Source organism: Mastigoproctus giganteus, chromosome 8, assembly GCF_048544385.1.
Source record: "Mastigoproctus giganteus isolate SK-2022 chromosome 8, ASM4854438v1, whole genome shotgun sequence".
Classification (NCBI taxonomy): Eukaryota; Metazoa; Arthropoda; class Arachnida; order Uropygi; family Thelyphonidae; genus Mastigoproctus; species Mastigoproctus giganteus.
Genome location: NC_143582.1, coordinates 102,473,183 through 102,486,895, shown reverse-complemented (window position 1 = coordinate 102,486,895; position 13,713 = coordinate 102,473,183). Strand labels below are relative to the sequence as shown.

Sequence of the window (13,713 nt, the reverse complement as noted above, 5' to 3'; positions counted from 1 at the left end):
CTTACAATACGGATACAATACTTATAAAACAATACTTTTAACCACTTATCTAATCCAAATTCCTGGATGAATACAAATCTTTTTTGAACCAACTCTCCCCCCCCCCCCAGAAGAAATGAGGATTTTGAATAATGATTCATGAATTTCCAAAAATATTCTTTCAACATTTCCATTATGTGTGCTAGAATGACAAACAAAATAAAGATATTTCAGTTTCAGAAGTATGCTCGTGAAATACAAACTTTGCAATAAATAAAAAAAGAATGACCACTGACTGCAACAAAATCTCTTAAACCATCACCATTTTGTCCTTTTAACAAATTATCAACCCTAAGGTTTCACTTCCCAAAACTTGCATGTTTTGCAATATCAATCACAATGATACTAAGATATTACTGAATGGTTGCTTGATAATTAACTTCTGCTCTCACTGGTTGCTCCTAATCAGGGTGGCAGCAAATGTCAATCAAACCACAACAACACAAATGCCTAAACCACATGTGTTTCTCCTATTTATTTATCTTTTAACATTTTAGAATGTTATTATGCCATCATTGTGTCAAGTTTGTCAAGGGCAGCTCATATGTTAGCTACTGTGTGAAAGCAGTTTTCAGTATTTATTGTATATTTTCATACTCTGCAATAGATTACTTAAAATTACTGATTTTTATCATCTTTTTATTTCAAATTAGTAGTGCAGTTATTATTTGTGTTTATTTGATAAAGAAGGTGAAATTCTATCTTACCTGTTCTCGGACATTACTCAAAAATGAGACTCGAAGTAAGGGCTGAAGTATGACAGACCTCTGCCGCCACTGTGTTTATTGCATCGATATAAGAACTATATAAACACTGCTTAATATTCTTTTATGTAACTCCCTAGGAGTATAATTAATACTATAAGTGTTTTATAAGTCTATAAATTATAAATTTATAACATTATGTACATGACTTAATAATGTAATTGTATAAAATAATACATAATGTAATTTTATATCACAGTATGTACCATAGTCATGTGATGTGGGAATAGTGTAACATTATCATTATCGTACTTATGTTTCTCATACAGTCAGTCCTCGTATAGCACAATAGTTGTGTTCCTAGAAACCCCTATGCAATGCAAAATCTTGCAATATAAATAACAGGCCCTATGGGAAAAATAGGGTTAGGTGCCGACCACCCAAGATCAAACACACATTTGTAACCAAACACAATAAATAATCATAATAAAATACTGCTAATGCTTTTGCTTCTATCGTAAGCAAACTTGTTCTTCGTTTGATTTTCTATCCAAACAGATGACAGCCGTTCCATCTCTTCCAATTCTTTGTGTCTTGATCTAATGGATTTTAGTATATTTTGAGTTGTTCTTGCAATGAAATTTGTTTTTATTTTCTCTGTATTCTTTCTAATTCTCGGCATTGCCTCATTTAGGCCTGCAGCACGTGCAATATTACATGTTCTTTCATTTTGCTCAAAGCATTTCAGAATTTCATATTTTTTTCCCTCTATGGATAGAGGTGGACTGGCCATAAGCCTTACCGTGGAAACCCCAGTGGGCTGAAGGCCAGAAGACGATGGAGGCCGGTGTGATTTTGGCCATAAACGCTAGTATGCGGCCGCTACAAATTTTCCAGGGTAAGAATTTTTGACCCAGTCCACTTCTGTCTATCCTGTCTATCCATATTGCTTTTCTTTTTCTCTCTGAATCTGTAGTGTCTTCACCATGACACTTCCTTTTCACACCTTTTAAGTATTTTACTCATTTTTAGAGAATAAAGCACAATTACAAAATGAGGAGGCACGCTTGATACACATAAACAAAGCTGTGCGAGTGTAGCAACTGAATAAACAACACCGTAAAGGCAGAGACACACTATTAACACCTCACTAGCTCGAATTTTACTAAAGCACATTTCTGGAGGTCACTACCATAAAACAATGAAAACAATTTCCAGTTGCATTTCTGCTAGTGGAATCTATTACAAACTGCTGGTAAACTTGATCTAATTGCATTTCCGATAATACCGATAGCTGTAATTGTGTCAGTTTTTATGTTATTATGGTGAAATGTGTTTCCCCTTCACTGATATAAAAAACAAAAATACATTTTCAGAATCTTCTCTTCATTCCTATCATGTTGCGTTCAGTTGGGTTGGTTCTGCATTCAACTGTCATTTCTTGTAAACACAAAGGCGAATCGTGCATAAGCGAATTCAGTTCATGTTATACACGATATTGTTCCCCTATTTATAAATCGTGTAGTGTAAACACGTGTTATACGAGGACTGACTGTACTTATGTACTCATGTTTAAGCTAAAATTATGCCTCAGACTAAAGCAGCAAAGCAAAGAGTTCAGAGTAGTGGGAATGTTTTGGCTTGGGGAAGACCTGCTGAGGGCAGTTCTCCATCTGTAGCAGGACACGATACATCTGGGGATGCGTTTGTATGTGTTTTCAGTGCAAAGAGTGTGAAGAGATTACTCCAGCAGTGGTTATAAAAAGTTGCAATGGGACCATGTGGCATCTGACTGGTAACCAACTTTGTTTTTTATATATGTAAAAAGTTTGAGTTTCAATTCTGATTTCGGTATACCAATATACCACCTGCTGGCAAAAGGCAAACTTCCGCACATCTATCATACAACCGTCTTTCCTCAATTTGAATTTATGACCTCTCAGGCGATTATTCCAAGCAAGGGGAAGAATCCCTTCAGCACTGAGCATGCTCAAACCATTCAAGGCTTTATACACCTCAATCAGATCACCTCACAGCCCTAGTCTCCAGACACTGTAATCTGCAAAACTTAAGCCTTTCTTTTTAAGAGCAACCCTTTGTTCCATTCACTAATCTTGTTGCCCTTCTCTGTACTCGTTCTAACAGCTCTACATCCTTCTTAAAATGAGGCCTCCAGACCTGTATACAGTACTTAATGTGTGGCCTGACCATTGCTTTATACAAGGGGATAAACACCTCCTTATCCCTGATGGAAAAATTCCTGTATATAATTGACAAGACACCATGAGCTACTCTTGCAGACCGTCTAAATTGCTCAGAAAACTTCATATCTGCCTACACAATTACCCTCAGGTCCTTTTCGTTCTCTACCACTGTCAATGTAGTACCACGGAGTTGATACGTTACTCTGGGGTTACTGCTTCCCATATGTAGTACTTTACATTTGTCAATGTTAAACTTCATTTGCCACCTCTCAGCCCATCTGCTCAACTTTTCTAGATCCTGTTTCAGCAGTGTACTGTCATTAGTGTCATTAACAACCCTGCCAACCTTTGCATCGTCTGCAAACTTGGACATTAAGCCTGATATACCATCATCAGTATCATTTATAAATACAGAAAACAACAATGGACCCAACACTGAATCCTGAGGGATACCACTAATAATATTAGTCCACGAAGAGCAGTGTCCATTGATTACCACTCTGTCTTCTCCCATGCAACCATCCCTTTATTGATAGCAGCAATTTGTCTCCAATGTCACATTACTTCAATTTATGCAGCAGTCTTCCATGTGCAAGAGTATCAAAGGCCTTTCTAAGATCCAAATATATGATATCAAAATTATTCTTTGCATCCAGTTCCTCTGTGACTACATCATAGTACCCAATCAAACTGGTCAAACAACACTTCCCCTTAACAAACCCATGCTGTGTCCGAGCTATAACTGAAGTCTCGTCAAGATGATCCTGCAATGCTTCTTTAACCAGTGATTCCATTATTTTTCCTGGAACAGAAGTTAAACTAACAGGTCTGTAATTACCTGTGTTTCCCATTCATCCTCCTTTGTGGATTTGGGGTCACATTTGCACATCTCCAGTCCATGGGTACCTCCCCTGAGTCCAAGGAAGCTCTCATAATTATGGTAAAGGGTTTGCTTACTTCCTTTGCTGCCTCCTTTAATATAGCTGCATAGATTCCATCAACCCCAGGTGCCTTTTTTATGTTTATCTTCAACAATTTCCCCTCCACTCCACTCTAAGTTATTACAAGATTATCTAGCTTACTGCCAGAATTTAATACACCTGTGGCATTCCCCTCCCTGAATAACTCCTCATGTGTGCATTTAGATGCAAAATATTTATTTAGTTTATTAGCTACCTGAGCAGGATCATCAATAGTTGAACCATCAATATCAAGTGGGCCAACCTGATTCATCCCTTTGCTTCTAGAGTTTACATAGGTAAAGAACTCTTTGCTGTTTTTCTTTGAATCCATTGCTAAACATTTCGCGAAATCTGCCTTTGCATGCCTAACCTCCTTTATGACTTGGTTACAGACCAGCTTATATCTATCATAGGCTTCTGTGTCACCTGTTATTTTTTATGTATCCCATGTATTTTTCTTGTCTGTCACATGTCTAATTAGTTCATCTGACATCCATGGCCTAAATCTTGAACAATATTTCTTAGTTGGTATGAAAAGCCTAGTTGCTTCCAAGATTAATTCTTTGAATGCTTCCCATTTTTAATTTGCTGTTGGTAACATCATCAGTTGTTCCCACTGTATAGAATTTAAATACTGTCTCAGACCACCGTAGTCACCTTTACGAAAGCAAACACACTTCCCTTTACCCCTGATGGTAGTTACCTCTTTGAGTAAATCCCACTTCAGCACACTGTGATCACTGCCACCTAGTGATTCCTTTATCTGCAGATTCTTAATGCATGAAGAATCACTACTTATAATCAGATCAAGAGTATTACTCCCTCTATCTGCCACTCGAACATGCTGCTGTAGAAAACAATCATCCAATAAATCCACAAAAGCCTTGCTAGTGTGTGAGTGACCAACCCACAAATTCCAGAAATCTCTGGGAAATTAAAATCCCCCATTATAAGACACTCTGGTTTAGTGGCGCACTATTTTTCTGCATTATACTCATCAGATTCATTAGGCCTATAATGCACACCTACTCTCAATTTTCCTTTCCCAGTGCTTATATCACACCAAACAGACACAACATTGCACTGTCGACCAACATCAATTGGATGCACTTCCTTAGCTTTTTAATGTGTTTCTTAACTAATAGCATAACCCCTCTTCCCTTCCTGTCCTATCTATCTTTCTGGACACATTGTACTCCCCAAATTCCAATTCTGCACTGCTTATGTCTGTGTGACACGACGTCTCTGATATCCCAAACAATATCTGCCTTTGATGTCTTGACTAGCACTTCAAGCTCATCAAATTTATTAATTATACTCCCAGCATTGGTGTACATGCAAGTATACATGCCCTGTTTCTACTCTTAATTACCCTAACACAGCCCATGTATTTACTTGTTCCACTATGACTTCCAGCAGTCCTGGAAATCCCCATTGCATTGCTTTCCAGGCTGCTGCTCAATTGCATTTCAATAGAAGCAGTGCAAGAATCAAATTCACCTCTGCCAGCGGCTACTGTTAATCTACTAGTCTGTGTATCCTCCCCAAGCTAGCAGTTTTCTGACCCACCTAACTCTGCCTCAATAGCATCAGCAAATATTCTTGCACCTTTTCTATTTAAGTGTATCCCATCCTTGTAGAAGCAGTCTCTCCTGTTAACAAGCACAAACCAGGCTGAGAAAAATTCAATTCTACCCCTTGAGCCTTGCACAATCTCTCCAGGGCCGAATTGATCGACGAGGCTCTCATCATATACTCCCTCCTATTGTGTCTGGGCAGAATTGCAGACACTTTCAAATTCAACTCTAACTCAGCTTTTTTTCAGCATTGACTTGTACTTGTTTAGTAATTTTGCCGTTCTCCTATTCTTAATATCATTAGTGCCAACCTGTACAACAATATCACCCTTTGTGCCCTTAAAAGATGACATCTGCTCTACAACATCATCAACCTTTGCCCCTGTCAGACATACCCTGGCCCTGCTCCATCTATCCTTTTTGCACAACATGTTCGGCGTTTCCCTGACAATAGTCCCAAAGGAACTAGTTGTTGTAGGTGACCTACAACAACTAGTTCCTTTGAGACCAGCGCATTCTGCCTTGGGGATTGCCGCTGTGTTGCGTGAAGTTCAAGTGCAAGTTCTGGCATTGATGTGGGCAGCTTGAGAGCTTGATGGGCCCCTCAATTTAAATCCTTTGAGGGCATCTACCCTATCCTTCAAGCTCTCATATAAGCCCATAACAATGCTGAGTTAGCACCTGATTTCCTCACACTCCTTACATCGCGCATGTGCACACACACACACACACACACACACACACACACACACACACACACACACACACACACACACACACACACACACACACACAAAGACATTTCCCTTGGCAATATCATGTCCCATTCCTGATTGCTCCACAAAAATCAAACAAGCAGTGTATTTCAATAGACTGTGATTCAGAGGACAACCCCCCCCCCCCACCCAGTTCTCCTCTGATCCACAGCACTTCCATTAGTTTGAGCCTTTTGCTTTGCTGCTCTGGTCTGAGTCATGATTTCTATTCAAGTTCAATAAAATTCCAATACAAAATATAACCCTAAACTTATATCCCAATGCAGTTATAACACTATATATATATATATATGTATTTCGGCATTGATTATCTCTGAGTTACGTTATATGACTTTCTTATCCCCTGTCAACTTATATGTATTAATTTATGATATTACATTTGTAAAAACTAGGTCACTATATTCATTTAGTTAAAAGGGAGCAATGTGGAGAAAATTCTTCTTATTCTTCATTTCTGCTTATACAGAAGCAAAAAAGACATCATAATAAAATATAAACATGAAACTAACAGCCACTTCCACTTTCCCATGCAGAAACCCATTAATAGCACAAAATTCCAATATCATGCATGTACACTTTTTTCTCCAGCTTAGAATTCTGTTTGGTATACAAGAGCAGAAGTCTATGGACTTCATATGCATTCAACAATATTTCTTAATTCAAAATATTTTTTCATTTTAAAAAATTTACTGGGGGGTAAGGCAGTCATGACACAAGTTCAAATAGGTTGAAGTATTTCAGGGTGGAGTGGCAATAACAGATAGGTAATAACCTATGAGGGTGGGTGGTTCTGTTAGAACAAGGAGAGATACCAACTGAATCAGGTGGATATTGTGGTAGCAGCGGGACCAGTGTTATTCTATTTTCCTCATCTTCCTCCTCTCCCTACTCACAGCATTGTGCCTGTTGTTTTGCACACATTGAAATATGTCAATGCACTGAATGTGTGTTTTGTTTCAATAAGTTTTTCTTGCTGGTCAACAGCATATGTGCCCAGCTGAATTGTTAACTGTTACCTATATACCTTGTATAAGGAGCAGGCACATAGAACATGAGACCATGTCTCAGGTTCCCCACAGTGGCAAGTTTATACATCACTGATGCCTACATTGACCAATTTTGCTTTGAAGGAGCCATGGCCTGTCAACAGGAATGTGACACAACTGCCAGATTGGAACCACTTCATGATTCTGGGAATTACATTTAGAAGAAACTTTTTTGTTACGGCACCTTTACTTTCAGTGTTTCAGTAGATTTGCCAAATATTTATTAGTGCATTCATTAGTCTTTCATTTTCCTTTCTTTTCATCACTGGCTAGGTTTGTATCAATGCCAAAATTCTGAGCAGGTCCTAGCCTATGGAGAGGGAACCAAGCCCATGCATGATATACAAGCATAAGGAACAAAGGACATGTATCATTGCACACACTTGAACTGCTAATGTGAAGGCACTGCTACACACACACACACACACACACACACACACACACACACACACACACAATGATAAGAAGCATCTGCCTTTGTATGGAGTCCAAGCCTGTCCTCATTCATTGCCAGAGTAGCTTTATGGTACCAGATACAGCTACATATGCAACAATGGGACACAAAAACACAGTTGTAAAGATGCAGCACCCTTGATGCCCCAATCAGGCAGGACATGTAATTCCTGAGTATCATACCTGTGAATATCTTTCAGCTTTAAATGCTAAAGAGTTAAATGTGTTAAGAGAGTGGACCCAAAACAGAACCTTCAGGACAACCCTCGTTGATAATACAATTCTGCAATATTTATTTTTTTCCAATTACTTGGCATTCAGTGAAATATTCCTCAATAGTTTTGTAAATTTCTCTTGAACAATTATCCTCCTATAGACACTTTAGGATGCTGTCCTAGCAGGGCTGATCACATGACAGTCAAGGAAAATGCCCAGCATATATTTTTGTGTTGTGTTGGAGACCAGTTCGAAGATCCTCTACAGCAGTGTTTTCCAACCTTTTTTACTTCATACTTATTTACATCTATACATTAACTTAAAAAAGATCCAGAAAATGAATTAAATAAGACCTCAACCCAGATGATTCATGTAAATAAATTTTGTAAAAATTTATTCCTCAGCACAGAATCTTAAGTGATGAAATATTTCTGTGGAGGGTATCTCCTGTGCCTGATCCAAAGCCAAATTGGTTAGAGTTCTGATCCATAAGAGTTTATTATTCTTTGGGTTATTATTTGTTCACGTATTTTTCCAAGCAACAGGAGAAGGGAAATCATTCAATATAAGTTGGGATCAGTTTCTGCTTTGTTAAAATCTGACCGCGGCTTATTTTGTTGACTGATTTTGTTTTATGTATACAGTAAACCCTCGCTATTCGCGGGGGTTACGTTCCTGAGAAATGTCGCGAATACCGAAAACGCGAATACTGAGTTATGGCTCCCATAGTAATAAAGGGGTTCCGTTCCAAAGTATGAAATATATAAGAAAAACTAGTCTAAAATTTTGTCTATGTATATATTATATGTACCTTCATAATATGACTGTACATGACAGTACATAGTGAAATGCAAGCATATGGCATCAAAATGAAAATAAGAAACAATTTAATATTAAATGTAATATTTATTAGAAATTTCAAACAAATCTTTCAAATCAGCGCCTTTGCTAGCAAAAAAAAAAAACATCCCGCCAGTGCTATCACCAGTTTCGCTAAAGTGTTGATAAAGAAGTTTTGCCTTTTCACGAATGATGAGTGAACTTAACGGAATTTTATTTTGAATTCGGTCTTCTATCCACAGATTTAAAGCTTTTCCATTTTTTTTTAATTTAACATCACGAGTTACAGAGCAAATTTTTGAAGCAATTAGCACGGTTTCACGGACACTACGGCAGATTTTTTCTTCCGATTTCTTAATTGATCGTACTGTTGACTCATTGATTTTATAATGTTTTGCCACTGAGGAGACACTTTCACCATTAGAAATTTCGTCTAATAACTCAATTTTATTCGCTAGTGTCATCACCTTCTTTGATATTTTCACATTTCTCTTTTTATTCGTAGCCATATTTTTGTAGGGGTTAGAAAGAACTTGACCACAATAAAGTCACTTTCTTCCGTTAACGCACTCGAAAAAGTCTGTTTTACACTGCAAAACGGTAGAGTTATCATTTTTGTAAGCATATCAATTTATAAATTGATAAATTTATTCAATTTATAAACATATAGATTAAAATCAAACGACGAAACCTTCCATGACTAACACATACTGAACAAGGATTAGCGAGAAACATCCACGCTCCCGATTTTTTCACCCCTCTCCCCCACCCACTGAGCGCTGTTTTGACCGGGAAAGATAATTTTAGCCACGCCCATGTTTTTTATGGCGGAAAATATTCACGGCGTTTTAAAATTCACATTTTTTTAGGTTTCATTTTATATTAAATCGGCGATCGCGAATACGCGAAACCGCGAATACAGATACCGCGAATAGCGGGGGTTTACTGTAATTTTGATTTGTTGCTTGCACCAGATGTGCTTGTACAAATGTCTCTCTCTGAAGGTTCCTCAGAGAGATATTTTTTTTGTATACAGAGTTGTCATCATGGGGGGGGGGGTCATCATTTAACCATTTGAGTGTGGATTCCTGTGTGCACAACACATATATTATGATATATTCTTTCAAGGCGAATCTTATCCAAAAATAAACTAATATCACAGTGTCCCTGGTTCCCCCCAATTTTTCTAAAATTTTGCACCAGTTTAGTTTAAATGGACTTGTGGAACATGTACAAGAAATCATTCATAGAAACTTCAAAGCAAGTGAATACATTAATCTCATGCACCAAAATTCCACACATGCAAGTTTTTTGGGTCCACTCAATATATATATCCTTATAGTTAGTTTCACACAACTTTAAGTTGTTACATTACATTTCCTTTCATCAATCATCAGAATGAACCTGTGCTTTTAACTTTTTACTTCACTAACAATTTTACTTCATCAGTGATAATTGTAATGACTAGCATACATTAAAAACAATTTCTTCACTTTCCATTCATGCTTGAGCAGCACAAGGTATTCTCTTAAAATATTTCATCTCCATTTTTAAAGTATTTACAAACATTCCAACAACATTCAGAAAGGAACAAATCATTAGCTATTGTAAAAATGTCTTCATTTTTACTTTTCGTTTGCCTTTGAGGGCTGCTATTTCACCAAGTCACCTTATACTTTTTGCCACTACTGTACTTGTAGTGTGATATTCACTCCATGTAGAAAGCTGTTTCTTTTATTTTTTAGCATACACCCGTTGGCGCAGTGCTAGGGAAAACAGCAGTTGAAACACTATTCCATCTTTATGAGTCCGACTGACTCACAGCAAGAGATCGTTACTCAATCGGATCGGACGAACAAATCGTGGATATAATATTTATAAAACGGCGAGAAAGCATGTGACTTTCGTCAGAGAAAAGAGAGTAATGACAATTAAGAAGCATACTTCAGGGCGAAATCTGAACCTTATAACTATGGGGTGATTGTTGTCTGGAAATTCCTTGTGTAGGAACGAATGGACTTCAGATCTAGTGACTACCGCTGGACAGTCTAGAAATTCCACCCCATGCAGATGTAAGTTCTTCTTTCTCCTCATAAATTCCATTTTTACTGTGTCAGGTCTCCAAAATAACAGTCCCTGGGATTTTCATTTCCCCACGAAATTAGCCTTTTGACCAAGAGAAGCATTGAAAACTCTAAAAGGGTGGACATATATATATGCAGATCGGACACACAGAAGAAAAGACACACAGAAAGGAGACAGTGAGAACGAAAAGATCAGGAAGACAGAGAGAGAGAAGGGAGAAAGATACAGAGAGACAAATAGATGAAGAGAGTCCTGTCCTGAGCGAGGCACTTCTTTTTCTTGAGGCTATTTCGTAAAAAAAAGTCTTGAGAATCTTTTACTGCTGGCTCCTGTTCCTAAATGCCTATTCCTGAGCATTGCAAAGTTTATTCTGGTAAGTTTCATCCTATATTTATGACATGATAGTTAATAAAATGAAAGTGTCGGACGTTAATACATAACTCTTAGCATTAGTAGAGGCATATGATGCAAGAAAGCAAGCTTATGCAGCATCAGCCAAAAAAAAAAAAAAAAAACTGCTCCCATTTCACCCTTCAGTTCGTTCGAAATATTTGTCCAGCTGAGCCTTAAATTTATTTAGGCTATCAACTTCCACAACAAGGGATGGAAGTCTGTTCCACCAACCAACTACCAGCTGGCTAAAGGCAAATTTCCACACATCTATCCTACATCTGTCTTTCCTCAATTTATTTATTTAATTAATTAATTTATTTATTTAATAGAGTCCACTGACAAACAACCCACTTAATAGGAACACTCACTAAGGTAGCATCTATCTTACAACACTTAGAAATTAGAGTTTAAGATTAGTAAGATCCATTTGTATTAAATGAATACCATAAGTTATGACTGTTAAACCTATATAGTATACTTACAAATACACCTAGATACTCGAACTGGAGGATGATTGTTGGCTTCAGAGAGTACAGACAACAGTGCCAACTGAAGATCACATGAAGAACACAGACATGTTTATACACATGTATCATTAGCCGTATATCGTTTGTATCCCTTTTGATAAGAGATAGAGCTCTTAAATAATTATATAAAAGTATATAACCATTTTATTTCACACTTGTTTGTATGCTAGAGTTAATAAACCATGTTTTGTTTAATCATCCTTGCCTCTTAGCCATTCTCTTGCTACACGTTACCCACAGCACGAGATGAGTTTTATAGTAAAAGAGCCATAGTTCTGTGGCATTCTGAGGTCTAACTAATAGGAGGATTTCAGAATGAATAAACACAATGCCGATTTTGATGTTGCAAATCTATTATCCATGTGTCAGAATAGATCTTGAGAGCACGAGATTGTTGTCCTAATATATAAACCACTAGTCAATCATATAAAACATGGACGTTTTCTGGAACATCAATATTAGTGAATGAACTTGCCCAGAAACCTTATTGTACACATTGCATTGTGAATAATATTAAAAGTCGATTGTGTTAAACTCCATTTGAAGAATGATGTCCAGCAAACGTACCCCTGTGGAACACTATTGTTCATAACTGCAAGAAGCTCATAATACTGAACACTATTGTGGAATTCTCTTTAGTTAATGCTGAAAAGTTTTCTAAAATAATAATAAGCAACAAGATGAGAATTGTCTTCATAAAAATAAAAACATTTACATATTCAAGTTCTGTAATCACTATACCAAGGCTCACACAAAAATCAACAGTTCTCAGCTTAGCTGAAGCTAACTACTTTTTATTTTATTCTAACACACAGCCTCTACTAAAATTATTCTCCACAGAATCTTTATATTCAATTGTACAGCTGAAATTGCATTCTTTCACTACTTATAATGATATGCATGCAATGCTTAGTGTGCTACTTTGGTGAAAGCAAAGTTTACAGCTCCACAATACTGAAATTAATTATGTATGAAACTAAATATTTCTCAAGGCTAAATCTTATTGGTGGAAAATTTGTATTCCAAATTCCGTGGTTAATTATTCCCTGTTGTCAAGACTAATTCTTTCGTTTTTTTCGAAGTTTTTTTGTTTTCGTAGCTCAACTGGTTCGGTATATTTTAGCCTGAGTAAATTCTTTTAAGTTGTTCAATTTCTTCAGCAGGCCAGCCTTGTCTTTTCTTTGGTATTCCTTATGGGATTTAAGCAACTATCTTCTGAGACGGTTATTTCACGGGACTGGCTTAAGTATATCTTTCCTTTGCTAAACTCGAGGCTGCGCAGAGGATTTTTGCAGATATGAAACCACAGGAGGGCTGTAATTGCATCAATTAGCATGCTGTGGGGGGAACCATATTCAGCATGAGAAAAAATGGCCCTCATATACATTATAACTTTCTACGTACATTTTTGATATGGAGGTTAATATTTATTTTACTTACCACATACTGAGCTTTGTCTTAGATTTGGTATGCTGTTTCAGTATTATAAGCTTCTTGCAGTTATGAAGTCCAAGTTTTTGTCCATTTTGGTCTGTCTTGACATTATACTAGAGTGTAGATAATAACTATGGATGTATTTGCATCCATAGTTATTATTAAGCCAATAAGGTCTATTGCCTGATCCACATAATTACAATGCTGTTCTACATCAATGCACGGTTGATGGTACAGTAAGTCCTTTACTTACATAACTTCGGATTTATATAAATATTTTTTCGCTCAATTTTTTATTTTATTTTTTATTTTTTTTAGGATTGTAAAATTTAAAACAGTAAAAATAAAATTAAACGGTCAATAATTACGAACACAGCATGCACAAATTGAACAACTGGGATATGAAGTAACAAGCTTACAAAGCTTAAAAAATAGGAATGAAGAGGAGATTCTGAAA

General features: G+C 36.9%; 1 protein-coding gene across 2 annotated transcripts in view; it reads right to left on the bottom strand.

Annotated features, from left to right (window-relative positions):
* Positions 1 to 13,713, bottom strand: part of LOC150081743 (eukaryotic translation initiation factor 4E-like) — a 221,544-nt gene that overhangs the window by 48,985 nt on the left and 158,846 nt on the right. The window contains exon 6 of one of the 2 annotated variants that reach the window (XM_090379610.1): positions 773 to 879. The exons of the other annotated variant lie outside the window; for it this stretch is intronic. Within the exon in view, the coding sequence (XP_090235736.1) occupies positions 822 to 879 (58 nt within the window). The 3' untranslated portion in view covers positions 773 to 821. Of the gene's footprint in view, positions 1 to 772; positions 880 to 13,713 lie in introns of those variants that run through there. 2 annotated transcript variants of the gene reach the window in all.